Source organism: Ahaetulla prasina, chromosome 5 (genome assembly GCF_028640845.1).
Source record: "Ahaetulla prasina isolate Xishuangbanna chromosome 5, ASM2864084v1, whole genome shotgun sequence".
In the NCBI taxonomy this organism is placed as follows: domain Eukaryota; kingdom Metazoa; phylum Chordata; class Lepidosauria; order Squamata; family Colubridae; genus Ahaetulla; species Ahaetulla prasina.
This window is the reverse complement of record NC_080543.1, coordinates 20,325,519-20,340,785: the sequence shown is the minus strand read 5'-3', so window position 1 is coordinate 20,340,785 and position 15,267 is coordinate 20,325,519. Positions and strand designations below refer to the sequence as shown.

Here is a 15,267-nt window from a genome sequence, read left to right as displayed (position 1 = left end):
TCTAGATTCTCTTTGCATTAATGGTTATCCTGAATCCTATGGGTGAGCTTTGGAGAAATGTATTCTTAACTCATCAATAATATGAAATGCCACAGAAAATTTAATACTCTATCTTGAAAATGCAGTCTATTAGGTAGCAACTGGAAATCATTGTCTATTTAATGATCTCTGTTTCTTTCTTTCTCTTTTCTCCCTCTTTCTCTCTGTACTTATTCATTAAATATTAAATTGATAGAGGGATCTTTTTAAAATTCTCCCAGATTTTTCTACATTTCTTAGATGATGTTGTGTCTGCATAATAAGATCTGCTTTTAAATGACTTGAACATCATGTCACAGCTCGTTAATGCTGATTCAGGAACCATGATAAAAGTACAAAAATAAAACAAGGGTTTCTATCTGCTGCTGTAGCATAAATGGCATTCTTCCATTTGACAATTAAATGTGCATGAGTATGCCTTTAAGGTATTATTTTAATTCAGTAATGGAGAACCAGGTGCTGGTGATTCATTGAAAAATGTAGGAAGAGTATTTATTTTATTTATTTATCAAATTTTGAAAACCCGCATCTCCCCCACAGAGGGACACAGAGCACTGTATAAATAAAATATTAAAATTTAAAGGTTTAAAACTGTCAGGAGATGATACTATATTTTTCCTTAAAGGAATATAAAACATGTTTGATTTCTTACTTGACTTTCTACTATTTGAGAAGAAGAGAATATTGTCTAACATCACAATAACTTGATTCAACAATTTCAGACTCCTTGTATAATTACCTTGGGAATTCAGAAAAGACAGTTTTATCAGATATAACAACAACAACAACAACAACAACAACAACAACAACAACAACAACAGAGTTGGAAGGGACCTTGGAGATTTTCTAGTCCAACCCCCTGTCCAGGCAGGAAATCAGTTATATTTTTGTCATTGCTGCTGTTATATCATCTCCAGCTACATGCCAACAAATATTTGCTTTTCAGTTACAACACAGGCAGTCCTTGACTTATGACCACAATTGAGCCCAAAATTTATGTTGCTAAGCAAGACAGTTGTTAAGTGAATTTTGCCCCATTTTAGACCTTTCTTGCCACAGTTGTAAAATGACTTATTGCAGTTTTTAAGTTAGTAACGTGGTTGTTAAGTGAATCTGATTTCCCCATTGATTTTGCCTCTTAGAAGGTCGCAAAAAGTGATCATATTACCCTGGGAATCTGCCACTGTCATAAATGCATGCCAATTGCCAAGCATCTGGATTTTGATTACGTGACTATGAGGATGCTATAATGGTCGTAACTGTGAAAAACAATCATAGGTCCCTTTTTTCACTGTCGTTGTAACTTTGAACAGTCACTAGATGAACTGTTGTAAGTTGAGGACTACTTGTATCTAGGTATGTAACATTTTATTTTATTTATAAATGATTTTCTTTGGATTGCCGTTTTAGAAAGATTTCAGTGTACCCTTCAGCATGAAAAAGAAAAAAGTTACTCAATTAAACTTTGAAACAAAAAGCAGGAGAAAAGCTACGATATAAGATATTGATGGGAAAAATATTGCCATATAAGGTACTTAAGAACACTTCATGTAACATGCTGAACTGCCTTAGCAAGTTTTAAAAAATGTTTTCACTTTGTACCATAAGGATACTTTGTACGCCTAGGCCCATGATGGTGAACACATGGTACATGGGCCAGAAGTGGCACGCAGCACCCTCTCTGAGGGCACACGAGCCATCACCCCAGTTCAGCTCTGCTACGCCTGCATGCCTGCCTCCCACTGGCCAGCTGGTCTTTGGGTCTCCGCCGCACATAAGCGGGAGGCAGGACACGTGCGGGGGGCAGGGCGCATGCTGGGGCAAACATGCATATGTGGGGTGCATGCAGGGCCCCAAGTAAGCATGGTGGGGGAGCAGGGCATATGCATGGGGGTGTGCATGTATTGCATTTTAGGGGTTCGGGGGTGCTTTGGGCACTCGGTCTGGAAAAGGTTAGCCATCACTAGCCTAGGCCTCCATTTTCCCAGAATTCTTTTGTAAATGTGCTGTTTTTCCCTGAAGTGAGATTTCCTTTGAGCCCGATGCAGGTAATATCAGTGAAACATCTAGGGCTTGTTTGTCTGACAAATTTGACATGGTTTGCCAGGGTGGTTTTCCCAGATCCTATTGACTTCCCAATCTAAAGGCTAAAACATGAAGAATGGCTGCAGGAAGTGGGTATGTCTAGTTTAATGAAAAGAAGGACTAGGGGAGACATGATAGCAGTGTTCCAATATCTCAGGGGTTGCCACAAAGAAGAGGGAGTCAAACTATTCTCCAAAGCACTTAAGGACAGGACAAGAAGCAATGGGTAGAAACTAATCAAGGAGAGAAGCAACTTAGAACTAAGGAGAAATTTCCTGACACTTAGACAGTTAATTTAATTCACAGCATAGTGCTAACAAAATAAATATATTAGCAATAATAATTTAGTATACTACCATTATTATACAACCAGTACAGTATAGTAAAATAGGTATAGTATAGTATAATAAGTAAATTTATTTAGTATACTACCATTTGCTGAATTATTGATTTTGGTGGAGTTCTCTCTTTAAAAAATAAATAAATAAAGTAATTAAAAAAATCCCAAAAAATGACAAGAGGAGGAGAGAAAACGAATTGCTGGAATTTGGAAAGAAGTCAAGGAAAAGCTTTTCAAAGTATTGGAGACAATTTTTACAGCGCATGGAACTTATTTCCATCTGTTTCATATTACTCAACGAATGCATTCTATTAAAACAATACGCAAACAAAATAGGCCCATTTGCACCTACAGCAAATTATTTCCCCTTGAAAAGGGCACAAAACCAAGTTGTCGTTTTTTAGTGTCAGCAACTGCTGTTGAACAATTAATTTAATCTCTTAACCACAGGCATGGAGTTTTTGTTAAACATAGTGATAGGCAGAACTTTTGACCTAGAATAGGAAGCTTGCGCTGCAGATAAACGAGTGACAAGTCAGATTCCTAGATGTGTGTTCTATAAAAAGTTATCCCAGCCTAAAGTAAAGTAGTACTCCAGTAGTTGTGCGAAGATGAACATCTTGATTGCTTCTGTTTTTTTCTTTTGGATTCCTGCTGTCAGTTTACCTTTCCCGCTTCCCCCCAAAATTACCGTAGGTCCTAGGCCTGAGACAGTAAGCAATTTCTTTATTATTATTATTTTTATTTTCGTCAAGCATGTATTAAATAATAGATATAAGTATAAACATGATTATGGGTACATGAAATTAATATAAATAAAAGGGAACATTAGGACAGGGACGGTAGGCACGCTAGTGCGCTTAGGCACGCCCCTTACAGACCTCTTAGGAATGGGGTGAGGTCGACAGGGGGGGGGAAGGGGGAGGAGGGGGGGAAAGGGGGGGGAAATGATACATGGATTGATTATTAATGTACAGTAATTTTTGAAGATACGAAATTAAAATTTAAAATGATATTGGGGATGCTCGACTGCCATTTCAGAAAGAAAAGGAGAGAGGAGTAGAAGGAGGGAAGAAAGTAGGTAGGAAAGAGTAGAGAAGGAGGAGGGGAATAAGAAGGTTAGATAGGGTGGAAGAAGGGAGGAGTGGAGAAGGAGGAGAGGAAGTAGTAAACTGAAGGAGATGAAGGATGGGAAAGTAGTAGAGGGTAGAGAGGGAGGTTGTGAAGAAAGGAAGTGGCAATCGGGCAGGCCTGAATTAGTAATAAATAAAAATTAATGATTAATGATGGATAATAGTTTGTACATAAATATGATGTTGGAAAATGGAAATAAAAATTATTTTTTTTAAAAAAAATAATAGATATAAGTATAAACATGATTATGGGTACATGAAATTAATATAAATAAAAGGGAACATTAGGACAGGGACGGTAGGCACGCTAGTGCGCTTAGGCACGCCCCTTACAGACCTCTTAGGAATGGGGTGAGGTCGACAGTAGACAGTCTAAGGGTAAAGTTTTGGGGGCTTGGGGAAGAAACCAGAGTCAGGTAGTGCCTTCCAGGCACTGACCACTCTGTTGCTAAAGTCGTATTTTCTGCAATCTAGTTTGGAACGGTTTACTTTAAATTTGTATCTATTGTATGCTTGTGTATTGTTATGGTTGAAGCTGAAGTAGTCATTGACAAGTAGGACATTATAGCAGATAATTTTATGTACTACCCTTAGGTTGGACCAAAGGTGGCGAAGTTCTAAGTTGTCTAAACTCAAAATTTCAAGTCTGGTGGCATAAGGTATTTTATTGCGAGCAGAGGAGTGGAGGACTCTTCTCGTGAAATATCTCTGGACTCTCTCAATTGTATTAATGTCCGATATGAAGTTCCAGACAGATGAGTTGTATTCGAGAATTGATCTGACAAAAGTTTTGTATGCCTTAGTTTGCAGTACAATATTACCAGAGAAGAAACGACACTTAATCTTAATCTGCCTGTTTTCCCGACACTGTTTGTAGTGTCCTGCCTTTTTTTTTTTAATCTTTCGTCAAATGTTTTTCCCCTTTTATTTCTAGAGCTATCTGGACACTTACTACAGTCAAGAAACAGTTTGGAAAAGAAGCTCAGCATCTTTGCTTAACAAGCTGAAATACCTGCAGTCTTTTTTTAAGCTGGAAGGAAATGGGCAAATGACCTCAGAAACCCTTGAACTAATGAAACAACCTCGGTGCGGCATGCCTGATACGGCCGGGTATCATTTTTTCCCCAGGAAAATTAAGTGGCCAGTATTGGATTTAACATACAGGTAAAATGAACTTCTTTTAACTTGATATTCTTTTCCCTTTGTTGTGTTTGTATGAGACCCTTTTGGGAAATATTGCTCCTATGAGTCCACATGAGTGGGGTTTCTTTGCCGTTGTTTTTCTTTGCTGACATTCGGAAAGTTTTAAATTGGATTTTAAAAACCGTGATGCTGTTGAAATGACAGAAAGACAATCATTTATAGCATGTTCTTAACCAAGATGGAAATTTGTGTGGTTTTAGCCTAAATCACTCTCACACCCAGAGTTATGAATGAGTTTTGGGAAGAATAGTCCCATACAGCAGCAGCACCAAGCCAAAATATTTTAAACATGGTTTTATTATTTACTCCAACATTATACTTTGCCTGATGCTTTTTTTCTTTTGAGTTAATGCAATTCAAAGGCTGTGACCTTTGAATAATGGTCAGTTTCCCCATGTTGTGTATGTGTATTTGCTTTGTCCAGAAGTAGAAACAAAGATAAATTCAATCTACACAGTGTATGGTTCTGTCTTGTACAATTAAATTAGTCCTATTTTGATTTAGATCAACATGTTGAGATTAATTCCTTCAAGAAAAAAACATTACAGAGAATGAATAAAAATAAAACGTTCCAAATATATTTCTGATCATTATCAACATTCTGCCATGCATTTGCACACATACACATATATTGTTTACTTAGTATCCTAGTATGATTTATGTTGATTGCTTATTTAGTGTCCATGATTATCACTAAGTGTTGTATCTAATGTTTTATGATGAATGTATTTTTACAATGACTATGATAATGATCTATCACTATTTTTGTATGTACACTGAGAGCTTATGGACTCGAGACAAATTCCTTGTGTGTCTAATTACACTTGGCCAGTGGTGGGTTTCAAAATTTTTTACTACTGGTTCTGTGGGTGTGGCTTGGTCGGTATGGCATGACTTGGTGGGCGTGGCTTGGTGGAAATGGCAGGGGAAGGATACTGTAAAATCTCCATTCCCCCCCCCACTCCAGGGGAAGGTTACTGCAAAATCCTCTTTTCTTCCTGATCAGCTCAGACTTGGGAGGTAGAGAATAAATGGGGGCAGGGACAGGCAGAATTTTTACTACCGGTTCTCCGAACTACTCAAAATGTCCGCTACCGGTTCTCCAGAACTGTTCAGAACCTGCTGAAACCCACCTCTGCACTTGGGCAATAAAAGAATTCTAATTCTAATAAAGGAAAATGTTTGTAAGCTATGGTATAGTATAATAGCTAAGGTGGTGTACTTGGATCAAGGAGAATCAAGTTAGTTCTCTCAATGTAACACTGAGTTACATTGTGCTAGAAATTCATAGCCCAGGCTGTTTTACAGGATTGTTATAGAACAACATAATTATATAAAATATATATAATATATATTGTTATAGAACAACATAATTTTGTGCATAAGAGCACAAAAGTGCCTACCGTTCCTGTCCTATTGTTCCCTTTATTATATCAAATTAATATAGCTAATGCATATTCTTTACTTATATATATATATATATTTCTTCATGATATGTTTTATTTACTTACGACAATGTTTGTGTATACTGTTGTGACAAAATGAAATTAAAAAAAAACATGTAAGCCTCTACATGTAAACCATCTTGAGTATTCAATGATGATTGGCATTTGTGATATGAACAGAATTGTGAACCATACCCTGGATCTAAGCTGGGAAGAAGTGGACCAAGCAATGCACGAAGCTTTTCAAGTATGGAGTGATGTCACCCCTCTTCATTTCACCAGGATCTTTAATGGCACTGCTGACATTATGATCTCTTTTGGATCCAAAGGTGATGCGAAGGCAAAATGATATACTCTATTGTATAAAATAAATACTATATTGTCATGTTTATTCTAAAATTTGCTAAACCCCTTAGATGTCTAATTAATTAGCAATTATTTGGGGTTGTTTATTTTATAGATCACGGAGACCTTGTACCTTTTGATGGACCATTGGGTCAACTAGCTCATGCTTTCCCTCCCGGTGACAATATTGGAGGGGATGTCCACTTTGATGATGATGAAACATGGACTAATGATTCTAGAGGTAACTCTAGATTTATTTCTAGGTCTCCAGAAGTACTAGCTTGCCTATATAAATCCATTAACTTATCAATTGACTAGGTTAATATGACACTCCGATCATAAGTCTATTTTCTCAAAACAAAGTACTGTCTTGTCAATTAAAGCTACAACCTTTGTATGCTATTTTTCTCTAAAATATATACTTCTAGGCCTTCTTCCAAATGCATCTACTTTTATATACAAGCTTTGAGCATAGAAATGAACTTAATCCTCTTAAAGTACTGTCCTTTAAGAGAACCTCCATTCACCTTAAACTATGAAGAAAAGTAAATGATTGGGTAACCTTGACTGTGAAGTTTACTTAGATGTAAAAATAATAATGGGAGAGATAACCTTGTTTCTAGAACTGTTTGTGGGTTGGTTGGAATATACTACTCTATACTCTGTGTTTGGGTTCCAGAGGGCATCCTGATGCACCATTGCTAATTTGATGGCTTTGTGCTCCTTCCAGATTTTAATTTATTTGTGGTTGCAGCCCATGAGTTGGGCCACACATTGGGGCTACAACACTCCAGTGACCCTGAAGCTTTGATGTACCCTCTTTACACTTACCGTGGCCTGAAGGACTTTGTTCTTCCTGAAGATGATTTAGAAGGCATCCAAGCTCTTTATGGTACTTACCTGTTTATTCATTCTAAAATGGATAATGAAGAAGAGTATGTAAATTCAAAAAAGTGCTTTGCCATAATGAAGTTTCCCTTCCAAAAGCACCCTTTGTTGTGTGCTATAATAAACAAAATAAAACAGTATGTATGTTCCAAATATCACCATGGTTGCATCAATTGTGGCAACCAACTGATGTACATATGCTACATATGTAGAAGTGCTATTTATTGTAGTGGTTTGTTAAGCTCCACTTTGTGCTTCAGCAAAATTAAATGCCCTTGCTCTTCCTACTGCTAGTAGTTAATTATTGGCAGATAGTAGACTGGTAGAATGATGGGCATGATACAAATACAGTGAAATGCATTTTAAATACTGTACATTCAAGACAAAGGATATCATGAATGATTCTCAATATTTGCAGGTCCAGAAAAGAAGACAAGCAGTGCTATAATTCCACAGAAGTGTGATGCAAACTTCTCTGCAGATGCTGTCGCAGATATACATGGTGATAAAATCATATTCAAGGACATGTAAGATGGTGGTAAAAGTATCTACCCATTCTTCTGAGTATAGTCATTAGGGTTATAAATAACTAATAATCATTAAATAATAACAAGGGATACAATGAGAGCTTCAGTAATAGATTGCAAATTTGTGGTTATGTTAAACTCTTATATTAGCCCCTTTCTCTCCTTTAAGTCCATAAAGTTAAACATCCTTTTTTGTTTTCCTTTGTTTTTCTCTTAAGGTATGAGTGTCAAATTGGAGTGAACACTAACTTTGGCTTCTTTGAAACAAGCCAACAATCAACCACGGCAATGGTGTAGACTTGCATAAACAATCTATAGTTAACATTAAACCTATTTGAGATTGTACTTTTAATGGTAATAAAACTTTTCCATCTCTTGCTGTAGATAGCTGAGGAGATAGATAGATAGATAGATAGATAGATAGATAGATAGATAGATAGATAGATAGATAGATAGATAGATAGATAGATAGAAAGAAAGAAAGATAGATAGATAGATAGATAGATAGATAGATAGATAGATAGATAGATAGATAGATAGATAGATAGATAGATAGATAGATGATATATGAGATAGATAGATGGATACAGTGGTGGGATTCAGCCAGTTCGCACCACTTCGGGAGAACCGGTTGTTAACTTTCTGAGCAATTTGGCAAACTGGTTGTTGGAAGAAATCATTAGGGCAGAAAACCGGTTGTTAAATTACTTGAATCCCATCACTGGATAGATAGATAGATAGATAGATAGATAGATAGATAGATAGATAGATAGATAGATAGATAGATAGATGATAGATAGATACCGTGTTTTCCCGAAAATAAGATCCTGTCTTACATTTTTTTGAACCCTGAAATAAGTGCTTGGCCTTATTGCCATGTGCTCAAAAGCCCAATTGGGCTTATTATCAGGGGATGTCTTATTTTGTGGGAAACAGGATAGATAGATAGATAGATAGATAGATAGATAGATAGATAGATAGATAGATAGATAGACAGACAGACAGATAGACAGACAGACAGACAGATCATGCAAGGCTGAGACTTGACTTGGTTCCTTCACACTAAGCAAGGGTTTAGCATAAAGATATATTGGAGCAAAGGCTACAATGGCCCTTGTGGAGTTCACCCTGCGAAGAAGAGCAGGGACACTTGATTTTTAACAAAGAAACTAGGAAATGAATTAATTAAATGAATTAATTAAATGATTTTACTGCTAAATCTCTTTTGTCACCTTCCCACCTTCCCTCAAGCACACCCTGTTTACAAGTATGGTAAATTAGCATCTATTCATATTTCAACTGTTTACAAGTTTTACTACAAATGAAGATATGTGAGCAAATAAATAAATAGTATTTCATACCAAAAGAAGCAACAAGACCAAGCAAAAATAAGAACCACAGTATAGTGTGTCAGTGGTGTTAGTAGTGGACCGCAGAAGATGGAAAGATATTTAGTTTGTCAGCTTTTTGAGACAGACCAGACCAAAAAATAGACTCTACGGGAAACTAAAAACTTATTTAGATTGGCTATTGTAACATACTCATGCAAGTGTGATTGTAGTTCTCCCTCCTCCCTCTTTTACATTCGTGCAAATTAGGTGGGTGTCTGTCTGAGATGTTTTTGCAATCCTCCTTCATCAATTGTACTTAAGCAATGTTTCCCTTTTTGTTCCTCTGGTAATATATCTTTCCTCTCTTCCTCTCTCCTCTCAGGGTCATTGTCTGTATTCTCTACATCTGGTTTACAACAGATTTGCCTTGTTAATCAGAATAATGTCCAAGTGCAGACTTTGATTTCTGTTGATGATCTGAGGATCCACCTAATACTGTGATGGTGAACCCATGGCATGAGTGCCGGAAGTGGCACGCAGAACCATCTCTCCCGGCACGCGAGCCATCACTTGTTGCTCTTCCAGGTTCCGGCATGCCGGCCAGATGGTCTTCATGCGTGTGGGACTGCCGGAACCTGGAAGAGCAGCCGCCCGGTGTGCATGCACGTGCTGTGAAGATGATCTTCCAGTTTCCAGTGCCTGCATGTGCACTGGCCAGCTGGTCTGCTTATGTGCATGTGCGCCAGAAACCGGAAGACCAGTTGGCCGGTGAGCATGTGCGTGCCGGAAACTGGAAGATCATCTTTCAGCACGTGCATGCACACCAGGTGGCTGCTTGTTTGGTTTCCAGCATGTGCGCACACACACTCCCGTTTCGGCACTCGGTGTTGAAAAGGTTCGCCAACACTGACCTAATACTATGCCACAATTTTTCTGCTTCTTTCTCTTACTCAGATTTGTGTGGCATCACAATTCTCAGACAATTGGTGAAGATTGGATGGTTATTGATTCTGTTTGGCCAGAGCTTCCAAACTTCCAGGTTGATGCAGCTTATTATTCCCCAGAGAAGGACCTTCTCTTCGTATTTCGAGGTTAATGTTGCTTTGCTTTTCATCCATGCTAGCTTTCCTTCATTGGTGTTTTTACTGAGAAGGACCAACATATATCAATGTAGTTCTTGCTCATTTTGTTGAAGCAATAACTTCCCCAAAATGTAGAATAATAGTTACTGATTAATTCATATTGTGAAGCCTTGGTGCTCTCTGCTTTTGTTTGCTTCCTTGCAGATGTTTTATTACCCAACTAGATAACATCTTCAGTGCTAAAGACATTACCTACTTACTGTAAGTAGTGAAACATCTGCAAGAAAAGACTCCATAGTTCAACCCTGAGCTACAAATATTCTCTTGTATTAATATACATACTAACGTACACAATTAATATACATACTAATTTTAGGGAAAAAAAGATAATGAATTGTATCATGTCTTGCAAAACACTTGAACCTCATGGTACAAGATAATTGCTATTGTGCACAAATATTATTGAAGTGCAAGATTGAGGGAGATTACAAAGATGGTTCCATCTACTGTAGGTTTTCTATCCCTCCTATGTGGGAAGAATAGAGAATTTATCAGTGTCAATTGAACGAATCACAATTTTGCTAGAGCCTGACTAAATAGCTTTGCAGTTAATTGACCGATGTGTTCCAATTTTCATTTCTGGCAAGCGCTCAAGTCAAAATTTAAAAAGGCAAAAGCAGATTTGGTATACTAATTGTAAACAAATCAAAATTAACTTAAATCAAAAGTACTAAATCATTTACCACTTGAGAGCTTAGCACAAAGGTGCATTTTTCATATAAACGGATGAGACCAAACACAATTGTGAAGTCCATAGTCCAACCGTATTGCAGAGATTTTCTCTCACATGCTTGGAAGATGTACTCTGACAGTGTAGAGCAGGGGTGTCAAACTCAAGGCCCACCGGCTGAATCTGGCCCATAATGTGGTCAGATCCAGCCCATAATGTGGTCAGATCCAGCCCATGATGTGGTCGGATCCGGCCCACAATGTGGTCGGATCCGGCCCATGGGGCCGTCCTGGAAAATATAAAGGACCAGCCCACGTTGCTTCAGCCTGGTCTACCCAATGCAAAGACCAGCGTGGCTTCGGCCTGGTTTACCCAATGCAAAGAGGAAACATGCCAGCAGTTTGGGAAGTGACCTCAAGCTGGCCACACCCACCGAATTGGCCATACACATCCAGTTGGTCCTGCCCACCCATATCCCCAGGTCAACCATAACCCTGATGCGGCCTCAATGAAATTGAGTTTGATACCCCTGGTGTAGAGAGATGGTCCCTTGAATCATCAGACCCCAAGACACTTAAGAATCAGCTTTTTTAAAAAATAATTATATTACTTATTTTTATACCATGAAGCAGATACCTGTCTATCTTGGCTTTAGCATTAATTATGTCAATTTATCATTTGCTTCTACAAACTGTACAGGGAAGAGGTATTGGGCTCTGAGGGACTACAAGATACTCAGTGGTTATCCTCAGAAACTATACAATTTTGGATTCCCAAGCTATGTGCAGAGGATAGATGCTGCTTTCTATGATGTAAAATCCAGGAAGATGAAATTTTTCACTAGGGACCAGTTATGGAGGTAGGTAATAAGTGGTTGAGGAAGTGGCTCATCTGAACCACTCTTACGTCCGCACTATAATAAAACAAAATAAACATTTTCCAGAAACACTTTGAAAAACAGTTTGGAAACCCACAAAATATGGTTTCTCTATCCTGATGGCATATCGTATTTATACAGTTACATATTACTCATGAGGCTGTGGTTAAGATCTCTCCCTGTTCTCTCCCTGGACCTTTTGCAATGTAAAAATTACCTATTCTGTTAGCTAAGTTTTTTCTCCTTTCTGCATTTTACATCAGGACGATCTGTTTTCAAATCCTCATCCAGGTTTCTTTTCTTTCACTATCAACAAGATATGGAGACTGTTCCATGTTGTAGTTAGGTGACAGGTAAGCCATGGCAGCCTAAACCTTGTTAAATGATCCTAATACCACTGATCATTGCATAGACCAGCAGGCTATATACCAGCAAAGATACAACTCTTATACTCTGTATAATCAAGTGAAAAACCCTTTCAGAGGGCTAAGCAGGGGTGGGCTGCTAGGGGTTCACAGGAGTTCAGGAGAAGCTCTAGCTAAGATTCTGGGCAATTCGGAGAACCCCCCCAAATCCCACTCCTGGCTGGCCCCACTCACCCCTCCCCACTCCTCTCAGGAGTCCCCATGCATCCCATTTTGGATGCAGGTGAGTGCAGGACGAAAAAAACAGGGCGAAAAAAACAGGGCGAAAAAAAGGCCTACCGGAAGTTTGGGAATGTGCCCGTTTCCTGCCTCCAAAGGGCTTCCGAAGCCTGGGGAAACCATTTTCGCCCTCCTGGAGGCTTGAAGAAAGCCTCTGGAGCCTGGGGAGGGCAAAAGCCCGCCCCTCCGCCATGGTGCAGGAAGCTGACTAGGCCACACCCACCATGACCACACCACCCAGCAACCGGGCAGAGAACCCCTTGCTGAAAAAACTTAAGCCCACTCCTGGGGTTAAGGCAACAATTTCCACAGCCTGCATATACTATTTATTCATATTCGTACCACAAAGTCTTTGCTCAAACTGATGTCAATTCAGATCACTCATTCTCAATTGTCAAATGTGACATGGTATGATTTACTGAAAGGTGGGATTGAAACAGCCATTGCATAGCTGTCTATAAGTTTGACGTACACTACCCTGTTTTCCCCAAAATAAGACATCCCCTGATAATAAGATCAATCGGGCTTTTGACCACATGGCAATAAGGCCAAACGCTTATTTCAGGATTCAACAGAGTCTTATTTTCGGGGAAATACTTATTATGTATATGTACATGTAACTGAAAGAAAACTGTGATGCCAAATTCATCTCTATTAGAATATAGAATTTTTCTTCACTTGATCTATATGCACGTACTATATAGTTGCATTTCTCTTCCACATTTCCACAACTCCATCCATAGGGTTCAACTTAAGAGTAAAGGCCCGGCAACACCATTTCAACTACTTAATTCTAATTATTTTGCTTTAGAAGTGAGACTCTAACTGATCACAGCTTTGATTGCCCTTGACTGATTTTTAAACCACAATTGATCCAGAATGCATTTGCTCAAGTAGTTATGGAGATACCTAGTGGCACCTATTTAACACCTTTATTTTGGGAGCTGCAATGGTGATCTCATGATATTGGAACATCACAACTTTACATATCTATATCTATATCTATATCTATATCTATATCTATATCTATATCTATATCTATATCTATCTATCTATCTATCTATCTATCTATCTATCTATCTATCTATCTATCTATCTATCTATCTATCTACTGATTGGCAAGTAGCTATATTTTGGAAGTGTTGCAACAGTCATTAGTGGGAGCACCAGTTGTAATTTACTTTTTTCAATGTCATTGTAATTTCAAAGTCACTAAAGGAATGATTTTATTGATCTATTTATCAAATGTTTTGGGTAACTGCTTTCAAATATGGGTGGGTTGAAAGTAGAGGATTAGCTGTATACAGAACCACCTTCTCCCAGCAATTTCTGCTCACTTGACAAGTTTTAGTAAAATGGGCTCTTGATATGTGTCCCCCACTCAGGGGCCTGTTTTGGCCTAGTCTCCCATAAAAAGCAGGAAGCAGAGGCTTGGTCCATTGCTCCAAAACCATTTTCGCCCTCCTGGAGGCTTGAAGAAAGCCTCCGGAGCCTGGGGAGGGCAAAAATGCCCCCCCTACTCACCACGGTGCGGGAGGCCAATTAGGCCATGCTTACCATGGCCATGCCCACTCAACAACTGGGCAGAGAGCCCCTTGCTAAAAAAATTTAAGCCCACCCCTGGGGTTAAGGCAACAATTTCCACAGCCTGCATATACTATTTATTCATATTCGTACCACAAAGTCTTTGCTCAAACTGATGTCAATTCAGATCACTCATTCTCAATTGTCAAATGTGACATGGTATGATTTACTGAAAGGTGGGATTGAAACAGCCATTGCATAGCTGTCTATAAGTTTGACGTACACTACCCTGTTTTCCCCAAAATAAGACATCCCCTGATAATAAGATCAATCGGGCTTTTGACCACATGGCAATAAGGCCAAACGCTTATTTCAGGATTCAACAGAGTCTTATTTTCGGGGAAATACTTATTATGTATATGTACATGTAACTGAAAGAAAACTGTGATGCCAAATTCATCTCTATTAGAATATAGAATTTTTCTTCACTTGATCTATATGCACGTACTATATAGTTGCATTTCTCTTCCACATTTCCACAACTCCATCCATAGGGTTCAACTTAAGAGTAAAGGCCCGGCAACACCATTTCAACTACTTAATTCTAATTATTTTGCTTTAGAAGTGAGACTCTAACTGATCACAGCTTTGATTGCCCTTGACTGATTTTTAAACCACAATTGATCCAGAATGCATTTGCTCAAGTAGTTATGGAGATACCTAGTGGCACCTATTTAACACCTTTATTTTGGGAGCTGCAATGGTGATCTCATGATATTGGAACATCACAACTTTACATATCTATATCTATATCTATATCTATATCTATATCTATATCTATATCTATATCTATATCTATATCTATCTATCTATCTATCTATCTATCTATCTATCTATCTATCTATCTATCTATCTATCTACTGATTGGCAAGTAGCTATATTTTGGAAGTGTTGCAACAGTCATTAGTGGGAGCACCAGTTGTAATTTACTTTTTTCAATGTCATTGTAATTTCAAAGTCACTAAAGGAATGATTTTATTGATCTATTTATCAAATGTTTTGGGTAACTGCTTT

The 15,267-nt window shown here is 38.2% G+C and overlaps 1 protein-coding gene across 1 annotated transcript; it reads left to right on the top strand.

The window, feature by feature from the left end:
• Positions 1–2,081: 2,081 nt before the first annotated feature.
• On the top strand, positions 2,082–12,011 carry LOC131199400 (collagenase 3-like). Its single transcript, XM_058185141.1, has 8 exons — positions 2,082–2,087; positions 4,532–4,761; positions 6,426–6,574; positions 6,706–6,831; positions 7,321–7,482; positions 7,897–8,005; positions 10,291–10,427; positions 11,848–12,011. The coding sequence occupies exons 1-8, from the start codon at positions 2,082–2,084 to the stop codon at positions 12,009–12,011; spliced, it is 1,083 nt and encodes a 360-aa protein (XP_058041124.1).
• The last annotated feature ends 3,256 nt before the right edge of the window (positions 12,012–15,267 follow it).